Source organism: Hemitrygon akajei, chromosome 22 (genome assembly GCF_048418815.1).
Source record: "Hemitrygon akajei chromosome 22, sHemAka1.3, whole genome shotgun sequence".
NCBI classification, from domain to species: domain Eukaryota; kingdom Metazoa; phylum Chordata; class Chondrichthyes; order Myliobatiformes; family Dasyatidae; genus Hemitrygon; species Hemitrygon akajei.
Window position 1 is genome coordinate 44543093 of NC_133145.1, and position 24345 is coordinate 44567437.

General features: G+C 41.1%; 1 protein-coding gene across 2 annotated transcripts in view; it reads right to left on the reverse strand.

Moving 5' to 3' along the window:
• Window positions 1-14457, reverse strand: part of slc38a10 (solute carrier family 38 member 10) — a 120853-nt gene extending 106396 nt beyond the window's left edge. Inside the window, exons 1-3 of one of the 2 annotated variants that reach the window (XM_073026127.1) lie at window positions 14077-14457; window positions 13464-13588; window positions 5675-5792 (exon numbers count right to left, since the gene is read on the reverse strand). In XM_073026127.1, coding sequence (XP_072882228.1) covers window positions 5675-5792; window positions 13464-13553 — 208 coding nt within the window. In that variant the 5' untranslated portion in view covers window positions 13554-13588; window positions 14077-14457. Of the gene's footprint in view, window positions 1-5674; window positions 5793-13463 lie in introns of both variants that reach the window. The other variant, XM_073026126.1, reaches the window with a different exon arrangement.
• Window positions 14458-24345: the final 9888 nt, after the last annotated feature.

Consider the following 24345-nt stretch of genomic DNA (forward strand, 5'->3'; position numbering starts at 1 on the left):
GATGCTGCCTGGTTTAGAGAGTATGGATTATGATCGGAGATTAAGGGAGCTAGGGCTTTACTCTTTGGAGAGAAGGATGAGAGGAGACATGATAGAGGTGTACAAGATATTAAGAGGAATAGACAGAGTGGACAGCCAGCACCTCTTCCCCAGGGCACCACTGCTCAGCACAAGAGGACATGGCTTTAAGGTAAGGGGAGGGAAATCCAAGGGGGATATTAGAGGAAGGATTTTTACTCAGAGAGTGGTTGGTGCGTGGAATGCACTGCCTGAGTCAGTGGTGGAGGCAGATACACTAGTGAAGTTTAAGAGACTACTAGACAGATATATGGAGGAATTTAAGGTGGGGGGTTATATGGGAGGCAGGGTTTGAGGGTCGGCACAACATTGTGGGCCGAAGGGCCTGTAATGTGCTGTACTATTCTATGTTCTATGAATCAAACTTCAATACAACTTGGTATTTTTCCCACTTTTAGTTAGTTTTTAAAATTTAGAAAAGGCGTAATTTCATTCAAATGCATTTAATTGCCTCTAAATGCCTTAGATTAGTAGAGACCATCACAATTAAGAATGGGAACAGCACAATGATGAGAAGATCTGTAGATGCTGGAAGTAACAGGACAAGCAGTCATCAGACCTATCCAGGAAAAAAAGGGCCTCATTCTCTGCCAGTTGAAGCTTAATCAGGGCATAGATTATTCTGCAGCACACCTAGCAGAGACCAGCAGCGGAGTGAGAGTAGTATGGCCTCTGGGCGTACATGCAAATACGTGCATTGCATGTAAAGCAAATGCAAGGTACAAACAGTATTTCACATCATGTAGTCCTAAATCACTTCAACTCCTGGCTGAGATGGAGGTCGTCCAGAAACACAAGTCTTCCACCTATGCAGTCCGGACATTGTCCAATCCCAAATCTTAGCTGTATCAAACGTGCAAAACTGTTTCTTGATTTTAGCCAATTATCAAGTTACATTGAACAATAATACCGCCTGCAAAGGTAGTAACCTCAAAAGGAGTTGCAGAGAAAGTAAACTTCTGCTGCACCAAGGATACCAGCCGAACTTTTTGAAGACAAACACTGAGGTTAGAAGAGGAAACAGCTTGGCACTCAGGCTAGACAATCTCCAAATTGGTCAACAATTAATTCAAGTGCAAAGAAGTTTTAATACAGACGACGGAACCCCTCCCCCAATGCCTATCAGACAGGTAAGAGAATTTAATGGTGTAACTCACAACAAGTAGTTTAGGTTTTACAACTTGCACTTGCAACTACTGGCCTGTTTCAGACAATGAGGATAAATAACATGGAAAGCTCTTGAAAATCCTGCTTGACAGCAAAATTAACCCAGCACATTAAATAAAAACACATTATCTGCACCTGTCAAGAAATGAGTCAAAAAAGTAAAAAAATAGACTAAAAATATTTTTCGCGCATTTTTTGTATTTAATGTTTACTCCCACATAAATTCCATAATAGTGAATTTTATTCCATAACTTGGATTTTTGGGTTGTCTTAGGGTCAAAGTTAGGCAGCACTAAATTGATCTTTCAGCCCAACTCACCCATGCCAAACCTTGCCTACCTAAGCTGGTCTTGTTTGGCTGCATTTGGCCCAGTTCCCTTTAAACCATTTCTATCCACATGCCTGTCCTAATATACAGAACCTATAAAACCAATTCACTCCCCTCCCCAAACGGGTTTTCATGTTTGTTTTACAACATTGAATCACAGTGGATTTAATTTGACTTTTTTTTGACACTGATCAACAGAAAACAACTCTTTCCACAAAGTGATCCAAATTAATTACAAATATAAAACAATAACTGATTGCATAAGTATTCACTCCCTTAAATATGACACACCAAATCATCACTGGTGCAGCCAACTGGTTCAGGCGTTTTAGTTATATATAAAGCTGTGTGCAGTCAAGGTGTTTCAATTGGCTGTAGTAAAAATACACCATTATCTGAAAGTTCCAACTGTTGGTGAGTCAGTATCCTGGCAAAAACTACACCACTGTTAGGGTTAATGTTAGGGTTAATTCGAGACTGCCATTACAGGTCAGGAGTGGCTCACGTAATATTAGGAGACCGGAATGCGAGGGAGGGGGGAAGCGAAACTGGGGATTCCGCTACACCAAAACTACTAGTGTCACGCGATTCAGTAAACAAAAGAAACAGGTAACTCGTGAGTGTATGGCATCGGGCCAATAAGATGGACACAAGTGCCCGATATTACCTAATATGTAGCGGGGGGTTGTGCTGGCGGGAAAAGGGGTATAAATAAGAGCAGATTGTAAGGGGAAGACAGAACGCGCCTTCTCCAGCGACTCCGTGGATTCGCTGTGCCAGTTACGAATTCTGCAATAAACCCAAGTTTTGTAATATTCCGGTGTTGGTTGTCTCTCTTCCTAAACGAACACAGGGCAGAATTTCAAGCCCAACATTACGAAGACAAAAGAACACTCCAAGCAAATCCATGAAAAATATATTGAAAGGCACAAATCAGGAGATGCATACAAGTAAATTTCCAAGTCACTGAATATCCCTTAGAGTACAGTTAAGTCAATCATCAAGAAATGGAAAGAATATGGCACAGATGTAAGTCTGCCGAGAGCAGGCTGTCCTCAAAAACTGAGTGACTGTACAAGAAGGGGACTAGTGAGGGAGGCCACTAAGAGACCAATGACAACTCTGAAAGAGTTACAAGCTTCAGTGGCTGAGATGGGAGAGCGAAAAAATTCACATGAAATCTCAGCTAGAGTTTGCCAGAAAGCATGTGGGAGACTCTGAAGTCAATTGGAAGAAGGTTCTATGGTCTGATTAAACCAAAATTGTGCTTTTTGGCCATCAGACTGAACACTATGTTTGGCGTAAGCCAAACACCACATATCATCAAAAATACACCATCCCTTCCATGAAGCATGAAGCATGCTGGTGGCTGCATCATTCTGTGGGGATGCTTCACTGGAACAGGTCCTGGAAGGCTTGTGAAGGTAGACGGTAAAATGAATGCAACAAAATACAGGGAAATCCTAGAGGAAAACCTGATGCAGTCTGCAAGAGAACTACGACTTATTTAAGCCATTCCTATGTAGCCTGGGTTTTATGCTTGAGGTTATTGTCTTGCTGGAAAACAAATCTAGTTAATGTCCTGGAGTGGCCAAGTCAGATTCCACACCTGAATCCAATTGAGAATTTGTGGCTGGACTTGAAAAGGGATGTTCACTCACAATCCCAATGCAATCCAACAGAGCTTGAGCAGTTTTGTAAAGAACGGGGAAAAACTGCAGAGTCCAGATGTGCAAAGGTGATAGAGACCTTTCGACATAGACTCAAGGCTGTAATTGCTGCCAAAGGTGCATCTACTAAATACTGACTCGAAGGGGGTGAATAATATAGGTGTTTAGTAAATGTAATTAATTTAGATCTGTTTTCACTTTGACACAAAAAACATTCTGTTGATCAGTGTCATAAAAGCCAAATTAAGTCCACTGTGATTCAATGTTGTAAAACTTCTGGGGGCCAGAGTTAATAATTTTTATAGGAACTGTATTTTAAATATAGTAATTCTACCTGCCTCTACCATTTCCTCCAACAGCTCATTCTTTATTCCAATTATTGAGTGCAAAAGCTGCCCCTCGGGTTCTCTATAAAATACTTTCCCCCTCACCTTAAATGTATGTCCCCTAGTTTTCGACTCTCCTGTCCTGAGAATAAGACTGTGACAACTCACCTCATGTATGCCTCTCACAACTGTATATACCTCAAAAACATCACCCATCAGCCTTCTACACTCCAGAGAAAATAGCCCCAGCCTACTGAGTCTCACCTCATAACTCAAGGCCTCCAGCCCCAGTAACATCCCTGCATCACTCCCAGCTGGATGACATTCTTCCTATACCTAATTATTTGAGAATTCCAAGAGCAAACTTCTATGACCATAATTCAGGCATTACCTACATTTGAACTCAACCACACACTATTTAAAAAAAACACTACAGGTTCCCATCTTTTCTTAATTTTTGGCACATTACATCACAAAAAGGTGTAAAAAGGAAATTATCAAAGTAAGAAGCAAATTGCTGGAAGAATTCCAAGCAACATCTGAGGGGGGGAAACTGTCAACATAGATTGGCATTGGTTTATTATGCTCACATTTCCTGGGGTACAGTGAAAAGGTTATCTTGCACACGGTTCATATAGATCAAATCATTACAAAGTTAAACAATAATAGTGTGCAGAATAAAGTGTAACAGCTAAAGAGAAAAAGGATCTAGGGCTTCCATATGATGAATAAACTCTTCTTGGGCTTCCAGCCAGTTATGGGTAGTTATTATAACTGACATTTCGATGACAAACTCTGCCATCTTCTTCAGGATGATGCCTGGGCATGTCTAGTCTGGTGGTAACCTTTATTCCCTTTATTTCCACGGTTTCTGGAAGAATCACCAGGATCCTGAAGAAATACCAAATTAATACCATCCACAAACCTGTGAGGAAGCTCAAATCACAGCTTCTGCGGGTCAAAAGTGACCTGGGATTCAGGACAGCTGGTGTTCACTGAATTCCCTGTGAAAGCAGAGCAGCGCATTTTGGCCGGATGGGATGCACAGTGGAAACACACATCAAGGAGCACAGGAGGTGTATCCGTTTAGGTTACCCGGAGAAATCTGTGGTAGTAGGACACTGCATTCGCAATGGCTGTAAGACTGACTTTGACGGCAAACTACTGTGCCATGCCGATGGCTTTTGGGGCAGCCTGGTAAAGGAAACAATTGAAATAAAACTAGAAGAATTTTAACAAAGACAAAGGAGCGCTCTATGTAAGAACTGGAATTCGATTGTAAACAAGTTGGGAGAGCAGAAAACTGATTAGGTAAGGACTAACCCATCAGCAGAGGTGGACTACAGGGGTATAAATACCACCTGACTAGACATGCCCAGGCATCATTCCTGAAGATGGCAGAGTTTGTCATCGAAAGGTTGGTTATAATTGATACCTATACCCAGCTGGAAGCCCGAGAAAATTTTATTAGCTACAGAGAAAACACAACACAGGTAGAAAATAAGGTACAAGATCATAACTCAATAGACTGTAAGGTCAAAAGTCCATCTTAATGTATGAGGGAATTATTCAATACACTCACAACAATGTGTACAAGCTGTCCTTGAGGCAGGTGAACCATGTATTCAGCCTTTTGTATCTTCTACCCAATGGGAAAAGGGAGAGAAGAGGATGCCCAAAGTGGGTGGATGGCATCTTTGACTATGTTGGCTGCTTTACATCCCACAGGTACTGCTAAACTCACTTAGTTCCTCAAGCAAATTGTTTTTTGCTGCAGATTCCAGACTCTGCAGTCTCATGTCTCCAGGAAACAGCCAAAGATACTTCCACTATGAACACCACCAAATAATCTCATCCTCCTGTCTCCTTACACATTTTTAAACCTGCATGGAATCTGTTGACTTTAGAGTAGTCTTGCACCAGTAATTCCTGAAGTTCACCTGAGTGCATGTCAATTGAATATGATTGTTTCAAAGTGCTTTGCGAAGTTGAGAACGTTCATTTCACTCGGTCCAGCAAAGATGCAACAGCTTAAATTGCTGTGCAAGGACTGGGTTGTAGATTTTACAAATTACATCACCTGGTACCACGCAAATGTGACTTACCAAGACCAGCATATGTCCTCCGCTTGCTCGTGTTTGCTGCCTTCACCAGGAACATACAGGACTGGTGGGTCATCCAGGAACAGAAGAGGAGCAGCACAACACCTAATGCAATTCCACACTAAGGGTTAAAAAAAAACAAGACATCTATTTTAATAGGAACACATCACCAGAGCTTATGAACCAGAGAAGAATTGATCTTACTGAACATGCATTAACAATTTTAAATCAGTTATTAATAATTCAGTCCACTCTGAACTGTTTGCCTGTCTGCCTTGTGCTGAAAGCATTTTGAATCTGACCTAAACATCAGATAATTGTATGTAACTGAGCTGTACACCTTAGTCCACAAGACTATTAAAGATGGATTTCATTTTAATTCCCAAAAATCTGAAATCAAATAAAGACATTCGTACTATTCATCTAAGTTATAGAGTCATAAAGTACTGCAGCATAGAAACAGGCCCTTTGGACCATCTGGTCTATGCTGAGCTATTAATCTGCCTAGTATTTTATTTACTTGAGTAATTCCTTATGTGCTATTATGAAAGTAGAGTTTTAAAATCCAGGAAGCTGATTTTCTTGGCCTTTAGTTAAGAATGCCTGTTCTTTAGACAGAAAGAAATAAAAGGAAGACCAATAATGAATTACAAATATTGCAGAGCAGCTGGAAATTAAAAGAGAGAAGGAAGAGTTAATGTTTCATCTTAATGAACTTTTGTTGCAACAAATGCATGAACATAAAACAGATAAAAATGAAATAACAAAATTCCCAACACCCCAAAGTGCAAAATTTCAAGATGGGCATTCGTAAAAATGGCAGTTTATTAAACACTGTGGATACAGCAATTCAAGGTTTCATTATATTTAGCAGATCAGTTATAGGACATCTCTATTTCATCTACATCCACATTTTCCAGGGAATTGATAGAATGAAGCATAGCAAAAACAAGTAATTATGGAGATACAAGGCAGGTATCACAAGAGGCAGAGGGAGCACTTCTGCCCTGGACTTGCTGCTATAAGAAAAACATGCAGCAGTAGTCAAAACACCGCTTTAGGCATGCCCCAGAGCTGCCACTTCAGCCTTTTTAGCCTAAACAACAAAAATAAGCCAAAGAGCTGCTCATCTTTAAACCAGTGAATCCTACAAGTTTCTGCGGCAGTCGTGATACCTCAAGGTCAGTAACCAAAATATTCATGCAAATCTCACATATAGTCAAAGCTATAGAGTACCTGACTATAGGCCCATTGAGTCCATGCTGAACTGTTATTCTGCCTAGTCCCATCAACTTGATCCTGGACCACAGCCCTCCATACGGCTCCCATCCATGTACTTGTGTGAATGTTACAATCAAACCCACATACAGAACTTCTGCTGGCAGTTCGTTCCACACTCACACCAATCTGTTGAAGATGTTCCCCCTCAGGTTCCCCCTCAATTCTTCCTTTGACCCCCTAACCTATGACCTCTAGTTCTAGTCTTACCCAACCTCAGTGGAAAAAGCCTGCTTGCATTTATCCTATCTATACCCTTTATGATTTTATATATCTCTATCAAATCTGCCCTCATTCTCCTATGCTTTAGAGAATGAAGTCCAAACGGATTCAACCTTTCCCTATAAATTCTTATAAATCCTTATAAATTTATGTTTTCTTTCAATCTTCTTGATACCTTTCCTATAGGTAGAAGACTAGAACTGCACAGGAGAATGGGATTCATGCCATCCCAGGATGGAAGCTACCCAGCCAAGCACCTATGCTCTGTCCATCAGGAAAAGTGGGATCTCCCAGTAGCCACCCATTTTAATTCCACTTCCCATTCCCATTCTGACATTTCAGTCCATGGCTTCCTTTACTGCCACAATGAAGCCACACTCAGGATTGGAGGAGCAACACCTTATATTCTACGCCTCCAGCCTGATGGCACGAACATCATTTTCTCAAACTTCCGGTGTCCCCCACCCCCCTCACTATTCCCCATTCTACTTCCCTCTCTCACCTTATCTCCATTCCTACCCATCACCTCTCTCTGGTACTCCTCCCTCTTCCCTTTCTTCCACTGCCTTCTGTCCTCTCATCAGATTCCGCCTTCTCCAGCCCTTTATCTCTTTCAATCGACTTCCCAGCTCTTTACTTCAACCCTCCCCTTCTCCTGGTTTCACCTGTCACCTACTACCTTGTATTTCTTCCTCCCCTCCCCCACCTTCTTACTCTGACCTCAAACACGAGGAAATCTGCAGATGCTGGAAATTCAAGCAATACACACAAAATGCTGGTGAAACGCAGCAGGCCAGGCAGCATCCATAGGAAGTACAGTCGACATTTCGGACCGAGACTCTTCATCAGAACTCTCTGACCTTGTCTTCTCCCCCCCCACCCCCCCCCCCCCCAAAGTCCTGAGGAAGATTTTTGGCCCAAAACTTTATTGTCACCAAACAATTGATACTAGAGCATACAATCATCACAGTGATATTTGTTTCTGCGTTTCGCGCTCCCTGAAGTACAAATCAAAGTATAATAAAAATTTAAATTATAAATCATAATTAGAAAATAGAAAAGGGAAAGTAAGGTAGTGCAAATCAGGTCCAGATATTTGGAAGGTACGGCCCAGATCCGGGTCAGGATCTGTTCGGCAGTCTTATCACAGTTGAAAGAAGCTGTTCCCAAATCTGGCCATACGAATCTTCATTCTCCTGAACCTTCTCCCGGAGCGAAGAGGGACAAAAAGTGTGTTGGCTGGGTGGGTCTTGTCCTTGATTATCCTGGCAGCACTGCTCCGACAGCGTGTGGTGTAAAGTGGGTCCAAGGATGGAAGATTGGTTTGTGTGATGTGCTGGGCTATGTTCCCTATCTTCTGCAGCTTCTTCCGGTCTTGGACAGGACAACTTCCATACCAGGTTGTGTAAATGTCAATTGTTACTCTTTCCTATAGAGATGCTGCCTGGCCTGTTGAGTTCCTCCAGCATTTTTGTGTGTGTTGCTTAACAATTAAGAGACAACTCCAGATTTGCCTAACACAGTGACACCATTTGATGCAGCAATCAGAGAATTTTAAATGTGGTAAAAATCTTAGTCAGCTTTTGGGCAAACCTGTCATACTGAATTGACCAGTCTTAAAAACCTTGATCAAAATAACCCCTGAAGTTTAAAAGAAACAAAAATCTACAATGATGCTTGTTGCTACTTCCTATCCAATATGACTTTACCCAGCAGGACAACCATAAAAGGTAGTCATTGATGTTAGAGTCTAACAGCTTTATGAATCTTTTAAAAGACACACAAACTACAGACATGGGCAAATCCTGTATTGAATATGGACCTAAAAGGCAAATGGGAACCAAACTGAAATGAATTAGAAACAATAAAAATGCAATTCTCTCTAATACCAAGAATCTTATGTTTAACAAAACTGAAACTCGTTAGGACCCACACTTTTCAGTAGGATTATCCTTTCAAAAGATAAAGAACACTGATTACTTTTCAGTAAAATACTGTGTGTCATGTGAGCTGAAGCCAGATGGCAAGACAATGTCTGTGAAATACCAATGAGGCATCATACAACTCTAATACCTGCTACGTTAACAATAAAAAAGATGTCTGAGAGAGATAGTGGAATGAAACATGACCCAAGCCTACAAGACATGAAAGAAGTTAATGTTACTACTGCATCTTGATTATACTTCCAGACCGTATTTACTTTTAAAATATATAATCATTGAAATTCTGTGTAAAGCAAATTTGGATTATTCAATAAATTTGTATGAGTGGATTACATTTTAATGCAATTTGGTATAAAAGCATAAGACACACCTAGGACACAGACAGTTTCAGCCATACTGGCAACATGAAAAGGGGTTAAACACCAAATGATGCCACATCTATGATAAACATTATACCAGAGAACAGATCCAAGGTTCCAATTCGGTCAAAATGTGAAAGATGCCATTCAAAATTAATGGAACCCTCGATTCCTTTCTTGAAAAGCTATATCATATATACAATAAATACGAATTCCGTAGATACTGAAAATCCAAAGCAACACACACAAATTGCTAGAGAAATGCAGCGGGTCAGGCAGCATTTATGGAAATGAAGAAACATAAGACATTTCAGGCGGAGACCCTTCTTTAAGGTTGGGAAGGATTAGGGTTGGAAGATGCTATAATAAAAAGTGGGGTAGGGGAAGGAGGATAGCTGGAAGGCGATAGGTGAGGCCAGGTGGGTAGAAAAAAGGTAAGGGCTAGAGAGGAAGGAATCTGATCAAAGTTCAAAGTAAATTTTATTATCAAAGTACAAAGGCCTGGAGAAGAAGGAATCTGATTTCTTCTATTCTCCACTCCGGCCTCACCTGTCTATAACTCCCCCAAGACCCCTCCTCCTTTCTTTTCTGCTACGGCCCACTCTCATCTCTTATCTATTCTATAGATTTACCACGTATGCCCACAGGAAAATAAATCTCAGGGTTGTATGCGGTGATATAGATGTACTTTGATAATAAAATTTACGTTTAACCTTCTAGCTATCCTCCTTCCCCTCCCCCCACCTTTTTATTCTGCCAACTTCCCACTTCCTTTCTAGTCCTGAAGAAGGGTTGATTGTTTATTCATTTCCATAGATGCTGACTGACCTGCAGAGCTCCTCCAGCATTTTGTGTGCGTTTACTTCAAGTTTTAATTTAATTACAGAAATCAGGAGATGATTGGAAAGCGACAAACTGGAGTCATGGTTAAACTACAAAAACAAAATGAGGCATGAATTTTTACATAATAATTGTGCCTCAGACAGTTTACATGCAATAAGTTCAATGTAAAATTGCTGCACAAGGTGATAAGACAAGACTGCTGTTTGAGCACACTAATGCAAAAGATTACTAAATCATGTGGTGCTTGCACAGGTGAGAATATTGTCCAAAACAGAACTTCCTCAATGAACAACGATTCCTTTGCATCAGCATTCATTTCTTCAACATTTAAATTAACTACAGAAGCAGGCAAACATCAAATTCCAAGAACAACACCTGAAGCCACACACTTTCAGTACCAAACAACAGATCTGCTGAGATTCTGTCGTCATCTATAAATTCAGCAGTTCCATCACGGGCACAAGCTGCGGAGGACATCTTCCGGAAGCAGCGCCTAAAGGCGGCTGCATCCATCATAAAGGGCTCTCGCCATCCGGGTTATGTCCTCTTCTCACTACTACCATTAGGGAGGAGGTACAGGAGCCTGGAGACCCTCATTCAATGTTTTACATCACAACTTCTCTTCAGCACTGTATTTTTATTGTGCCTTATAGTAATTTGTTATGTCTGTACTGTGGTCCTGCCACAGAACAAACTTCATGACTTATGACAATTAGCCTGATTCTCAGCCCAAAACATGGGACTCTTTTCCATAGATGCTACATGTCCTACCGAGTTCCTCCAGCACTTTTCGTGTGTTGCTTAGATTTCCAGCATCTGCACACTTTCTCATCTTTTTATGTGAATATTTTTGCCAAATGAGTAGTTTGAACCAGGGCCTCCATGCAATTTGTGGCAATTTACCTCAAAGCAGTATTCCCAATACATTTCCTCCACCTCTCCTCCCCCCACACACACAGACGCTATTTTCTGTCCTGTGTTGTCTCTTTACAATTTCACCTTCCTTCTCTACAAAGCTCCATTCTTTCCTCTTCCCACCGTATCAGCAGCAAGATTAGGAACAAGCACTAAGAGTACAAATAGCTTCAAAAACAAAGTTTGGATTTGAACCTTACTGGCATATAATTGCTATTCTCTTGCTACTTTACTGCTGCTTTGTATTTGGTTGTAAACTAATTACATAACTAGTTACATTCCCTCTTATGGTTCCTAATCACATTTCTTTCAATTCATTTCCAGAAAATTGTTTTTGAATATTTCTACATTTTAAAAGACTACATACAAATAACACTTCTTTAAAAAATCATGCTGAAGCAACATGTTGATCAACTTTAAAAAATAGTAACTCATCCACAATTTTGTAAGAGAAAGTCTGCAGATGCTGGAAATCCAAAATGCTGGAGGACTCAGCAGGCCAGGCAGCATCTATGGGGGGGAAAGTACAGTTGGCATTTCGGGCTGACGCTCTGCCAGGGTCTCAGCCTGAAAGGTTAACTGTACTCTTCCCCCACTGTATCCAGAGATACCGGCCACGTGACAGACGCACTGCCACCTGGCTGGTCGGAGGACACACCACACGCCAATCAACATTTGGTCCCTCCCAACTAATCAATGCACACCTAAATTATTGGTCACCTTAATTGGATTATCTCGCCCAGCCCCATGCTATAAAAGGTGAGACTTGGCCCTGGCTTGCGCTCTCTTACAGACCACCTCATTGAAGGTAAGTGCATTGATTTATGTTTGGGAAGGTCTATCGTTTGTCCTGGTAAGGGAGCCGTGGCTATCCAAGGTCAAGGGGGATAGCTGTCGTAGTGCTTTTCCCTTGTTCTTTGTTTGTGTAACCGTACCCTGTCCCCACACCGCTTCCTGTGTATTGTAGTTGCTTGTGTTAACCCGACTTCCCCTTGTAAATAAATTCCTTATTATTAAAACTGTGTGTGTCCAGGCCTCTACTGTTGAGACTCAAAGAACCAGTTATTTCCATCACAACATCCCCCCCCCCCCCAATAGATGCTGCCTGGCCTGCTGAGTTCCTCCAGCATTTTATGTGTGTTGCAGAGTTCTATAGGAATGGATATGAGGAGAATAGTGCAACTATTGATAAAATACCCATGCAGTGACCTCCTTATGATAACTTACTTGCAACTTTTAAAACACCAAGTTATTCCCATTTAGTTGAAGCAGTTACTGTTGATAAACATAATATTGTTTATAGATACTAACATCACTACTAACAGATGATTTTTATTGTGTAACTTACAGTACACAAGTTACAGAAGTTACAGTAATAATGAAAAATGGAAAAATTTGACAGCTTTTAAACTTGCTGGAGAAGGTGGATGTTGGGGAAACGGATGAAGGTGGTGGGAGAGACAAATGGTAAAGATGAACAATGCGAGGTATTGTTCATGGATCATTCAGAAATCTGAATTCCCTAAAACGATGAGTGTGGGTCTTCAGGCTCCTGAACCTCCTCCACAAAGGCAGTAATGGGAAGAGGAAATGTTCCACATAGTGTGGGCCTAGATGATGGATGCTGCCTTCTTGAAGTACCACCTCTTGAAGATGTCCACTATGGTGAGCAGAGTTGTGCTTGTGTTGGAGTTGACCAAGTCTACGACCTTATGACTCAGAATGCTCTCCACCAAATAAAGACATGTCTTTGGTGACATATCAAATTCCCTTAATAAAGTATGGCCACTGGTATGCCTTCTTTGTGATTGCATGTGTTGGGCCCAAGATAGATGCTCTGAGATGCTGACACTCTGTGCATACCATTGAGGTGCATCTTTCCCAGCAAAATTTGAGGAAATAATATTTTGCAATAAATATTGCAGGAATAATCCATTAACCTACTTCAATATTGTATGATAAAGTCAAGACACTAAATTTACCTACTCTTCTCCAAATAATGGCTCTTAAGGTTCTTACAGTGACTGGAGGAACCTTAAAGTCAATATTTGGAGAACAGCAGGTAAATGACAGCAACCAAACTGCATATTACTTACGTACTGCAGTAACCACAACTTCCTAGCTAAAGCGTATTTACTATCATGTCATTTAAATTGAGTCTTTCACACTTAAAAAGATTGTTAATACACAAGATACTAAAAGTATGCCTCAGCTAAACAAATCATCACTCACCTGTCTAAAGCAGAACGGCATGGTGAGTACGCTGACTCCCACGATACTGTTCACCACGTTCATGACGAGGCCCCAGGTCGAAGCAGTCATGTTTAATTATTTAGAGGAGGTAACGTACCTCAAAACTGGAAAAAAAAAGCTGACTTGTTTTGGATTACTTTTCACTTGCTGGCAAAATTATCAGGGTTGACCATCAGTAAATGTCAACGGGGAAGAGCTGCCTATCAAGTCATGTCCATATTGGGGGGGGAAAAAAACTAAATATAATTTTTCCCCCAAGTTCCAATTTTGATTTCGTTATTATAAACTGTACTAGTTACAAATAGTACAGGTTCTCAAAACCAGTGCTCTTCAAAGAAAAAAAAAGGCTTGGCATAAAAGAAAACTGATGATACCCCACCCAAAATCCTCGCTTGGAATAGCACTGACACGAGCAACCACGCCTACAGCTTTGGTCTACGACACTTAAAATTAAGTGGTCTTCTGGTTCAATAAGGTGTTGTATACAATTCGATTACAGGTAATGCTGTTCGCAAAATCGAAATATACACCCAGTAAAGACTGTTTAAGACCGTCACAATGTCTGGATGCCAAAAAAAAAAATCAAAGTTACTTTTTAAAAAAAACAAATGAGAAGGGAAAGCGTATGCAACGTGAAGGCAAATCTGGCGCAGGAGGAACGTGGAGGGTAGCGGCTGGCAGGACTTTCCGTGACGTGGCGAAACCTCGGCGCTGTGTTTACAATCCGCTGGCCCGGCCCGGCCCGGTCCCTGCCGTGACACCGGCCGTCGCCGCCGCCGCCGCTGCCGCCACCTGGGCCACTTTTCACCTGTCCCCGGGGAACACCGACAGCTCCCGAAGGCGCCGCTTCCGCGCCAGCGCCCACGCCCACTGACACACTCCCGTCCCCGCTTGTCGCCGTCCGACACCCAGCCGCCGCCAGCGAGTTTCCGCGTATTCAAATCGCCCAACGCCTCCACTCCCCTTCCCGCCGTCTCCAGGAAGTCGCGACTGACAACAAGCGAGAGATGGGCCGCCCAGCAGCCGAGGCGAGAGCCCCGACACCGGTATCCGCAGCGCCGCCCCTCTGTTTGGGAGGACTCGAAAGATGACGGAGGTTTTCGAAACCGGTGTTCTTCTAAATCCTTTCCTGGTGTTTGGCTTTTTAACATCACTTCATTCTCAATACAACAACACGTTATATTTCTGTCTTTGTGCTCACAAAGGTCTCAAATTTCTTGTTACAGAAACATAGAAAATCTACATGTACTGACTTCAGGAATTACCTAAGGTTACCCATAGCCCTCTATTTTTCTAAGGTCCATGTACCTATCCAGGAGTCTCTTAAAAGACCTTATCATATCTGCCTCCACCACAGTTGCCGGGAGCCCATTCCACACACTCACCACTCTCTGTGTTTATAAAAAAAAACTTACCCCTAACATCTCCTGTTATGAACCCCAGTTTCAACACCTGGGGCGGTATAGTATCAATCAATCTTTGCCATGGTTGAAATGTATTCGCAAAGATCTCCTCAAATTCCTTAACTTGTAATCAAACTTTAGAACCATAGAACACTACAGTACAGTACAGAATATGTACACAATGCTGGAAGAACTCAGCAGGCCAGGCTGAGAAAAGAGTAGCCAACGTTTCGGGCTGAGACCCTTCATCAGGAATGGCACAGTACGACCCATATAATCCTTTAAAAAAAGTACTAAACCCACATTACCCCATAACCTTCAATTTTTCTTTCATCCATGTGCCTGTCCAAGAGGTTCTTAAGTACCCCTAATTTTTTAGCCTCCACCACCATCCCTGGCAAGTCATTCCAGGCACTCACAACCCTCTGTGTGTGTATATATATTAAAAAACTACCCCTGTTGTCTCCCCTAAATATCCCTCCCTTAACTTTGTACATATGCCCTCTGGTGTTTGCTATTTGTGTCCTGGGAAGCAGGTACTGACTATCCACCCTATCAATGCCTCTCATAATCTTGTAGACCTCTATCGTCCCCTCTCATTCTTCTATGCTCCAAAGAGAAAAGTCCCAGCTCTGCTAACCTTGCCTCATATGACTTGTTCTCCAAACCAGGCAACATCCTGGTAAATCTCCAGAGATTTGTAGAGTTGCAACATGACCTCTCTACTCTTGAACTCAATCCCCCTGTTAATGAAGCCTAGCATCCTATAGGCCTTCTTAACTACCCTATCAACCTGTGCAGTGACCTTGAGAGATGTATGGATTTGAACACCAAGGTCCCTTTGTTCATCCACACTCTTAAGTAACTGTTGAACTGTAGAATCCTGATCAAACACACCTCCCTCATGGTTCTACTGTATGAGGATACACACACTTGTTTCTGCATAGCCTACAACAGCTTTCCACCTGTGCCTGCTCTATAACCTCCAGCAGTTCCCAAGGTCTCCTCTGGAAACTACCATTTGTCTAGCTGCCTTTGGTCTTCCATTTCTCACCCGGGCTACCCTAATGACAATGTTAAAGTCAAATTAAATTTATTATCAAAGAACATATATGTCACCATATACTACCATGAGATTCATTTCTTGCAGGCATTTGCAAAAAGTAATGAAATACAATAGAATTTATGAAAAACTGTACACAAATAAAGATTGACAAACAACCAAAACAATACGAAAATGTAAATAAATTATACTGAGAACATTGTTTATGGAGTACTTGAAAGTGACAACAGGTTGTGGAATGAGTTCAAAATTGAGAAGTTATCCATGCAGGTCAAGAGCCTGATAGTTGCAGGGTAATAACAGTTCTTGAACTTAGTGGTGTGGGACCTAAGGCTCCTTTACTTCCTGCCTGATGGTAATAATGAGAAGAGAGCATGGCTTGGATGGTGCTTTTATGTGACAGCACTCCTTGTAAATGTGTCCAATGATGTTGAGAGCTTTGCCTGGATGGACAATGTGATCAAGAAGCATAACGTCCAATTTCTCTGCGTTTGTTTACACAACACCCTATTTTCAGTAATGCGAACATTCTTAAAACATATTAAAAACTCAGAGGATTTCTATCTTAAACATTTAAGATATGTTTATCTTTTTCTAAAACTATTTCTAAAACATGAGGACAATTCCCACAAACTAAAATGAGATACCAACAATGCAGACAAACAAATTGTCCATTGTAGAAATCAAAGCCAGAGGAATGGTTTCTAATTCACCCCATGTTTCTTTTATAGTTTCTTGATGCCCCATTCTTAGTAAGCCTGAAACACGCTCTACACTTATACCCTTTTCTCCTCTTTGATGACTTCACTCATGTATGATACTCTTTTTATACAAGCGGTCTAAAAGCTTTTTGGAAACAAAGTCCTCAGCTAACCACCATTAATGCCGTGAAACTAATTTACCTGAGTACATAAAACTTCCAACATTAGTAAATCATTTTTTTGATATGCTAAATGATATTATCCATCTGGTCTGTAAGCTTCTTTAATTAATCAACTTGTCAGTTTGTCTGTTTGAAACAAGTCAAATTAAATAACCCACACAAAATGCTGGTGGAATGCAGCAGGTCAGGCAGCATCTATAGGGAGAAGCGCTGTCGATGTTTCGGGCCGAGACCCTTCGTCAGGGAGTCCTGATGAAGGGTCTCGGCCTGAAACGTCGACAGCGTTTCTCCCTATAGATGCTGCCTGACCTGCTGCATTCCACCAGCATTTTGTGTGTGTTGTTTGAATTTCCAGCATCTGCAGATTTCTTTGTGTTAGCAAATTAAATAACCCATTGTCTTTTACTGCATCTCTTGAGCAGTAATAAACCAGGTACAGTGAGCTACATCTGCTTCCTACAGTCAGAGTGTCTACTATATACAGAGCTTGTTCTATAGACATTTCTTTATTTTAACTTCAAGCTGATTACTGTTTTCCATTTACATTTTAACAACTGAAGACTGACTCCCTTTTACGACCAGAAGCTAAACAAAGAAATATTAGTTGTAAGTTTACTTGCATCTGTTTGATCTTACAAGAGGCAGCTGCTGTGTTTAGAAACCGAGCTTAGCAATCATGAGGCCTCCTGGCCCAGGAAGCAGATATCCATCAGCAACACCAAAACCACTCCCCCCCCCCCACCCCAACACCACTTTCTAAGCAAAGATTCTAGCCCAGATTCTTCCTACAGATATCAGCATTGAGATCAAGACTCCTCTTGGAAACAAGAGGTCAAATTGCTAGCTCAATGCTCAAACCAGTACGGATGCAAAGCGTGCAAGGAATTGGCCGGATTCGAACTCTGGAACATTTGCCTTGAAGTCTGGGGCTGATGCCACTGCACCACCAACCATCTAATCTCCCATTTTATCTATAGAAAATTATATCCATCAGCTACATGATGTCATAATATAATAATATACATTAAAAATGAAACATTTGCAAAAGTAAGGGAGAGTACAGTTCTCCTGTTGAGGATTCTGTCAATGATTTTAATTCTCGGTTCCTAGAAAAAGATGTCAGAACATAAGGGTTAATTATAATTATATTATATATTATATATATATTCATTCATTCATTCATTCATTCATTCATTCTGGGAGGATAAATCCTACTGGGGTAGTTTTTGATAATATCTATGGAGACAGTTTTACTTATAGTCTTGTTTCCTGTCCTATCATTGATAACCTCTATAATAACAAGCAGGTTTTCATTAAGGATGAAAACTAGGATCAGCATTATTTTTATGGAATTTCTTTTCATGGGCCTTGTCCACCTTTTGTGGTTTCCAATTGTCTTGTCAGGTTCCTTTGTCGTTTCTTGAATTCTCATAAGTTCTCTCAATGCCTTTAGGAGAGTTGTACTGTGTGTAGGCACCTACAACATGTAAGTCCACCAGTATAATATACTGCAGCTAATTTTGAATGAATGGCTTGTCCTCCACCATGACTGTGTCTGAATCCTTTGTGGGCTTCTTGAATCAGTGCATACCCAAGTCTTTCCTTTACCATCAGCTTCATATTTGTACTGTGTTGGCTATCCTTTGGAATTGGGTTTAGTAGTATCTAGGAGAATTCTTAAAGCATCAGACTGGTTATATAGTATCTAGGAGAATTCTTAAAGCATCAGACTGGTTATTTTTATTTGTTAGTAACTAGTAAAACCTTAGCATCCCATGCCATAGTACGGTCATCCCAACAGCTTGTTTTACTTGTTTATTGCTTAGTGTGTTACCATAACCGTATAAGAGGCCTGCAGTGTGCCCCATGATGCACAACACCTATATTAATGGTCAAGTCAATAATAATTCATAAATATTCTTCCAAGTGGAGAAATGTGGAAACAATTCACCTCTGTGTTCTCCATGCTGTAGTTGACCAGATGGGAAGGTCTCTCTCTGTCACATTCTTAACATAATTAGAGTCAGTACATGTCAAGACTGGTTCTCTTGTAGTTACTTGTTTTAGACATAATTCTAGGGCTTTACCCTCTGCAAATTGAATTGTATGATCCCCTAAGGGATGTGTTTGCAATCCATGTGGTTCAAATTCAGTTTCTGATATTAAAAAAATCTTCCTTTTATAATCAAGAGCAGGAATTATAATTGAGTGGATCCATCTTTCTGGCTTTTCATTGCTGTTCCATCATATTACCCTATTTGAGAATAGTGCTCTAAAGGATGTTGTGCTACATTAGATCATGGAGAAGATGGTTCTACATCTTCCATTACAGGTAAGGACTGTAAATCATAGCTTTCAGGGATGTATTTGCACTTTAAGGTGTCATCTTATAAAATGATTTGTCATTTCCCATATCTGGTTATGGTAGCTCTCTGTTCATTTGTTAGTAATTTGCTATCATTTTTCAAGCTCGGTCTGAATAATAATTGGTTTGTCCCCTTGCCTTCTGCAAATAAATATCTGGAGTACCATAGTAAGATGTTATTCTAAAGCAGTAAGTTTCAGTTCTGTTGGGGTGAAATTACATGAGAGATAGTGTATGGGGTCTTGTGTGCCTTCTCCCTCATTATAGCAGATGGCCACAGCGGTTTTTGGAGAAACCAAAATTCACAGGACAAGAGACCTTGTTAGTTTTCTTGTCTGGAGGTCTATTGCTTGTTGAACAACATTCATTAATTTCTCTAATGTCTCATAATCTTCTGGGGTAAAAGCAAAAGGTTCTGCATTTTTCCTGCTTACATCTGTCGTACAATGGTTTTAAAAATTGAGGATAGTCATGTATGAAAGCATAATTCAATAGGTCTAGGATTGATTGTAGGGCTTTTATGGTCATTGGATATCCTACTCGAGTGACTTTTTATCAAGGGTTAAACCATGTCCCTGATTGGTAATTGTCATACCTAGGAAACTTACTTTTGTACAACAGAGTTGTGATTTCTTAATATTAATTGCATAGCCTCTGTCTGTCACTTTCAAGGAGTAGGTGTGGCCAGTAGCCTATGGCCAGATCTGTGCAAGATTTGTACTTTTATGAATCAATCCTTGTAGCATTTGTTGTAATGTCTGCTATTATATCAAAATGGCAGGGTCAAATTTTACCAAAAAAGCAAGGTTTGGCTTATGGAAAGGTAAGACTAGGTATGCCTGTATCCTATTCATCAGGTGGAACATTTTGATTAGAGATGTTGCTGAAGTTCTGTTCAGTGTTTATTAACATTGGCCTTCCCCCTTCACATTTTGTTTTCTCTGAGCTGTAGGGGAAGGAGTGAACGTTTAGGATTGGCCCTGTCCCTTTTTATATTTTGAGATGAAAGATGAGACAGGCCTTGTGGCATGTGCTCGGTTTCACACTCTTCTCTACGATATCAATGTTTCCTCTATCCCGGAACCAGTGTCTTTGTCAAAGACTTTTTTATGCAAAGAATATGGGTAGAACTAAACGCTGTGTCCTTTACCCTACTATCTAGCCACATAGGCTGTGGGTGAACAACTCTTCCTAAGGCTGGCTGTCTCCAGGGGACTTGTTTGGTCTGTTGGTTATGTCTTCGCTGCTGAGGGGCTGGTGAAGGACAGGACTGTTAGACAATAGGTGCAGGAGTAGGCCATTCAGCTCTTCAAGCCAGCACCACCATTCAATGTGATCTTGGCTGATCATCCACAATCAGTACCCAGTTCCTGCCTTCTCCCCATAGCCTTTGACTCTGCTATCTTTAAGAGATCTATCTAACTTTCTTGAAAGCATCCAGAGAATTGGCCTCCACTACCTTCTGAGGCAGAGCATTCCATAGAACCACAACTCTGGGTGAAAAAGTTTTTCCTGAACTCCGTTCTAAATGGCCTACCCCATATTCTTAAACTGTGGCCTCTGGTTCTGGACTCCCCCAACATCGGGAACATGTTTCCTGCCTCAAGCATGTCCAATCCCTTAATAATCTTATGTTTCAATCAGATCCCCTCTCATCCTTCTAAATTCCAGTGTATACAAGCCCAGTTGCTCCAATCTTTTAACATATAACAGTCCTGCCCTCCCAGGAATCAGCCTCATGAACCTACACTGCACTCCCTCTATAGCAAGAATGCACTTCCTCAAATTTGGAGACCAAAACTGAACACAATACACTAGGTGTGGTCTCACCAGGGCCCTGTACAACTGCAGAAGGATCTCTTTGCTCCTATATTCAACTCCCCTTGTTATGAAGGCCAACATGCCATTAGCTTTCTTCACTGCCTGCTGTACCTGCATGCTTACTTTCAGTGACTAATCAACAAGGACACCTAGATCTCGTTGTACTTCCCCTTTTCCTAACTTGACACCATTCAGATAGTAATCTGCCTTCCTGTTCTTGCCACCAAAGTGGATAACCTCACATTTATCCCCATTAAACTGCATCTGCCATGCATCTGCCCACTCACCCAACCTGTCCAAGTCACCCTGCATACTCCTAACATCCTCCTCATATTTCACACTGCCACCCAGCTTTGTGTCATCTGCAAATTTGCTAATGTTACTTTTAGTCACTTCATCTAAATCATTAATGTATATTGTAAATAACTGCGGTACCAGCACCAAGCCTTGTGGTACCCCACTAGTCACTGCCTGCCATTCTGAAAAGGACCCGTTAATCCCTACTTTGTTTCCTGTCTGCCAACCAATTTTCTATCCATGTTAGTACCCTACCCCAATACCATGTGCTCTAATTTTGCCCACTAATCTCCTATGTGGGACCTTATCAAAGTGCAATTGACTCAAGGAATGAGGTTCGTTTGATGACTTTCTTACTGACCCCACGTGCCCTTTAGAGGGAAGAGGGGAGGACCCTGTACCGGCACCTTTTTGACCTTGTGTGGGAACAAGCAGTAATCCATGTGAGTGTGCAGGATCTCTTCGATAATCTGAAATTGTTCGTGCATCGGGTGGTGATTAAGGACTATTCCGCACATGGTGCAGAGGTTTTCACTAGGATAAAGGGTAACATTACCTAACAAACTAGGTCCCAGTCTGCCCTTGTCACTTTTTCTCCACTCTTATAAGCTGGTATTGAACCTTGGCTATAGATGGTTTTAGTCAATACAGGAACAAGTCCTTTGTGTGCACCTGCACCATTAATTTGTTTGTAATCTATTCACACATCTGATATTGATTTCCATAATCCTATAAGCGATAGGAAATAAAGTGAACAAGAATTGCAGAATATGTTGGGAACATGACTGGATCAAAAGTCCTGTAACTTGGCATTCTGAAGTAGCCACTTCAGCAGCAGCTGGAAGTGTAGCGCATACTGCCTGCAAACTCTGATTAGTCAAAGGTTGAAAAAATTGATGGGGAGTTTGTAGTGGGAAGCTGCAGCGGCTCCCTGTACAGGAACTTATCCCTGCATGCTTCTTTTACTGGCTTTAGTCAATCTTTTAGTAATTTAAGTGCACCATTTCAAACAACTGTTCTCCGGGCTTCATTAGTACATCTAGGGTTTAATGAAATGGAATTGATTAGAGAGCTTAAGGTAAAATAACACTTAAGGGTAAACTGATGATAATGATTGAATTCACCCTGAAATTTGAAAAGGAGAAACTGAAGTCAGATGTATTAATATTACAGTGGAGTAAAGGGAATTAAAGAGGCATGAGAGAGGAGTTGTCCAAAATTGAATGGGGAAAAAAACACTGGCAGGGATAACAGCAGAGTGGCAATGGTTGCAATTTCTGGAAGCAATTTGGAAGACACAGGACATATACATCCCAGAGACGAAGAAGTATACTAAAGGCAAGGTGACACAACCGTGGCTAACAAGAGAAGTCAAAGCCAACATAAAAATCAAAGGGAGGCATATAATAGAATAAAAATTAGTGGGAAGCTAGAAGGTGGAGCAGCTAAACAACAGAAGGCAACTAAAATGATCATTAGGGAGGAAAAGATGGAATAGAGAAGGAAGCTAGCCAATAATATTAAAGAGGATACCAAAAGTTTCTTCAGATACATAAAATGTAAAATAGAGGTGAGAGTGGGAATATTGGATCACTGGGAAATGATGTTGGAGAAAAGGAAATGGCAGAAAAACTGAATAAGTATTTTGCATCTGTCTTCACTGTGGAAGACACTAGCTGCATGGTGGAAGTTCCAGAGTGTCAGGGGTCAGAAGTGTGTGAAGATGCCATTACTAGGGAGAAGATTTTGAGAAACTGAGGTCTGAAGGTAGATAAGTCATCTGGACTAAATGGTGTACACCACAGGGCTCTGAAAGGAGTGGCTGAAGAGATTGTGGAGGCATTAGTAATGATCTTTCAAGAATCACTAAGTTCTGGAATGGTTCTGGAAGACTGTAAACTGCAAATGTCATTCCACTCTATAAGAAGGGAGCAGAAAGGATATTATAGGCCACTTAGCCTGACCTCCGTGTTTGGGAATATGTTGGAGTCAATTATTAAGGATGTGGTTTTAGCGTACTTGGAGGCATATGATTAAATAGGCCATGGTTTTCTCAAGGGAAAATCTTACCTGACAAATCTGTTGTAATTCTTTGGAAAAAATAATGAGCAGGATAGACAAAAGAGAATTGGTTGATATTGTGTACTTAAATTTTCAGAAGGCCTTTGACAAGATGCCACACCTAAGGCTGGGTAACAAGTTAAAAGCCCATAGTATTACTGGAAAGATACTAGTATGGATAAAGCAATGGCTGATTAGCAGGAGGAAAAGAGTAGGAATAATGGGGGACTTTTATGGTTGACTGCCGGTGAATAGTGGTGTTCTACGGGGTTCTGTGTTGAGACCAGTTCTTTTCATGTTATATGTCAATGACTTGGATGATGAAATTGATGGTTTTGTTGCAAAGTTTGAAGATCATACGAAGATAGCTGGAAGGGTGGGTAGTTTTGAGGAAGTGGAGAGGCTACAGAAAGACTTAGACAGATTAGGAGAATGGGCAATGATGTGGCAGGTGGATAACAGTGTTGTAAAGTGTATGGTCATACACTTTGGTAGAAGAAATAAAAGGGCTGACTATTTTCTAAATGGACAGAAAATCCTTGTGCAGGACTCCCTAAAAGTTAATTTGCAGGTTGAGTCAGTGGTGAGGAGAACAAATGCAATGTTGGCTTTCATTTCAAGACGACTAGAATATAAAAGCAAGGATGTAGTGTTGAGGCTTCATAAAGCATTTGCGAAGTCTCATATGGAGTATTGTGAGCAGTTTTGGGCCTCAGCTTAGGAAGGATATGATAAAACTGGAGAGGGTTCAAAGGTGGTTCACAAAAATGATTCCAGGATTGAATGGCTTTTCATATGAAGAGTGTTTCATGACTCTGGGCTGAATTCACTAGAATTCAGAAGAATGTGGGGTGGCCTAATTGAAACCTATTGAATGTTGAAGGGCCTCAATAGAGTGGATATGGATAGGATGTTTCACATGGTGGCAGAGTCTAGGACCAGAAGACAGCCTCAGAATAAAGGGGTGT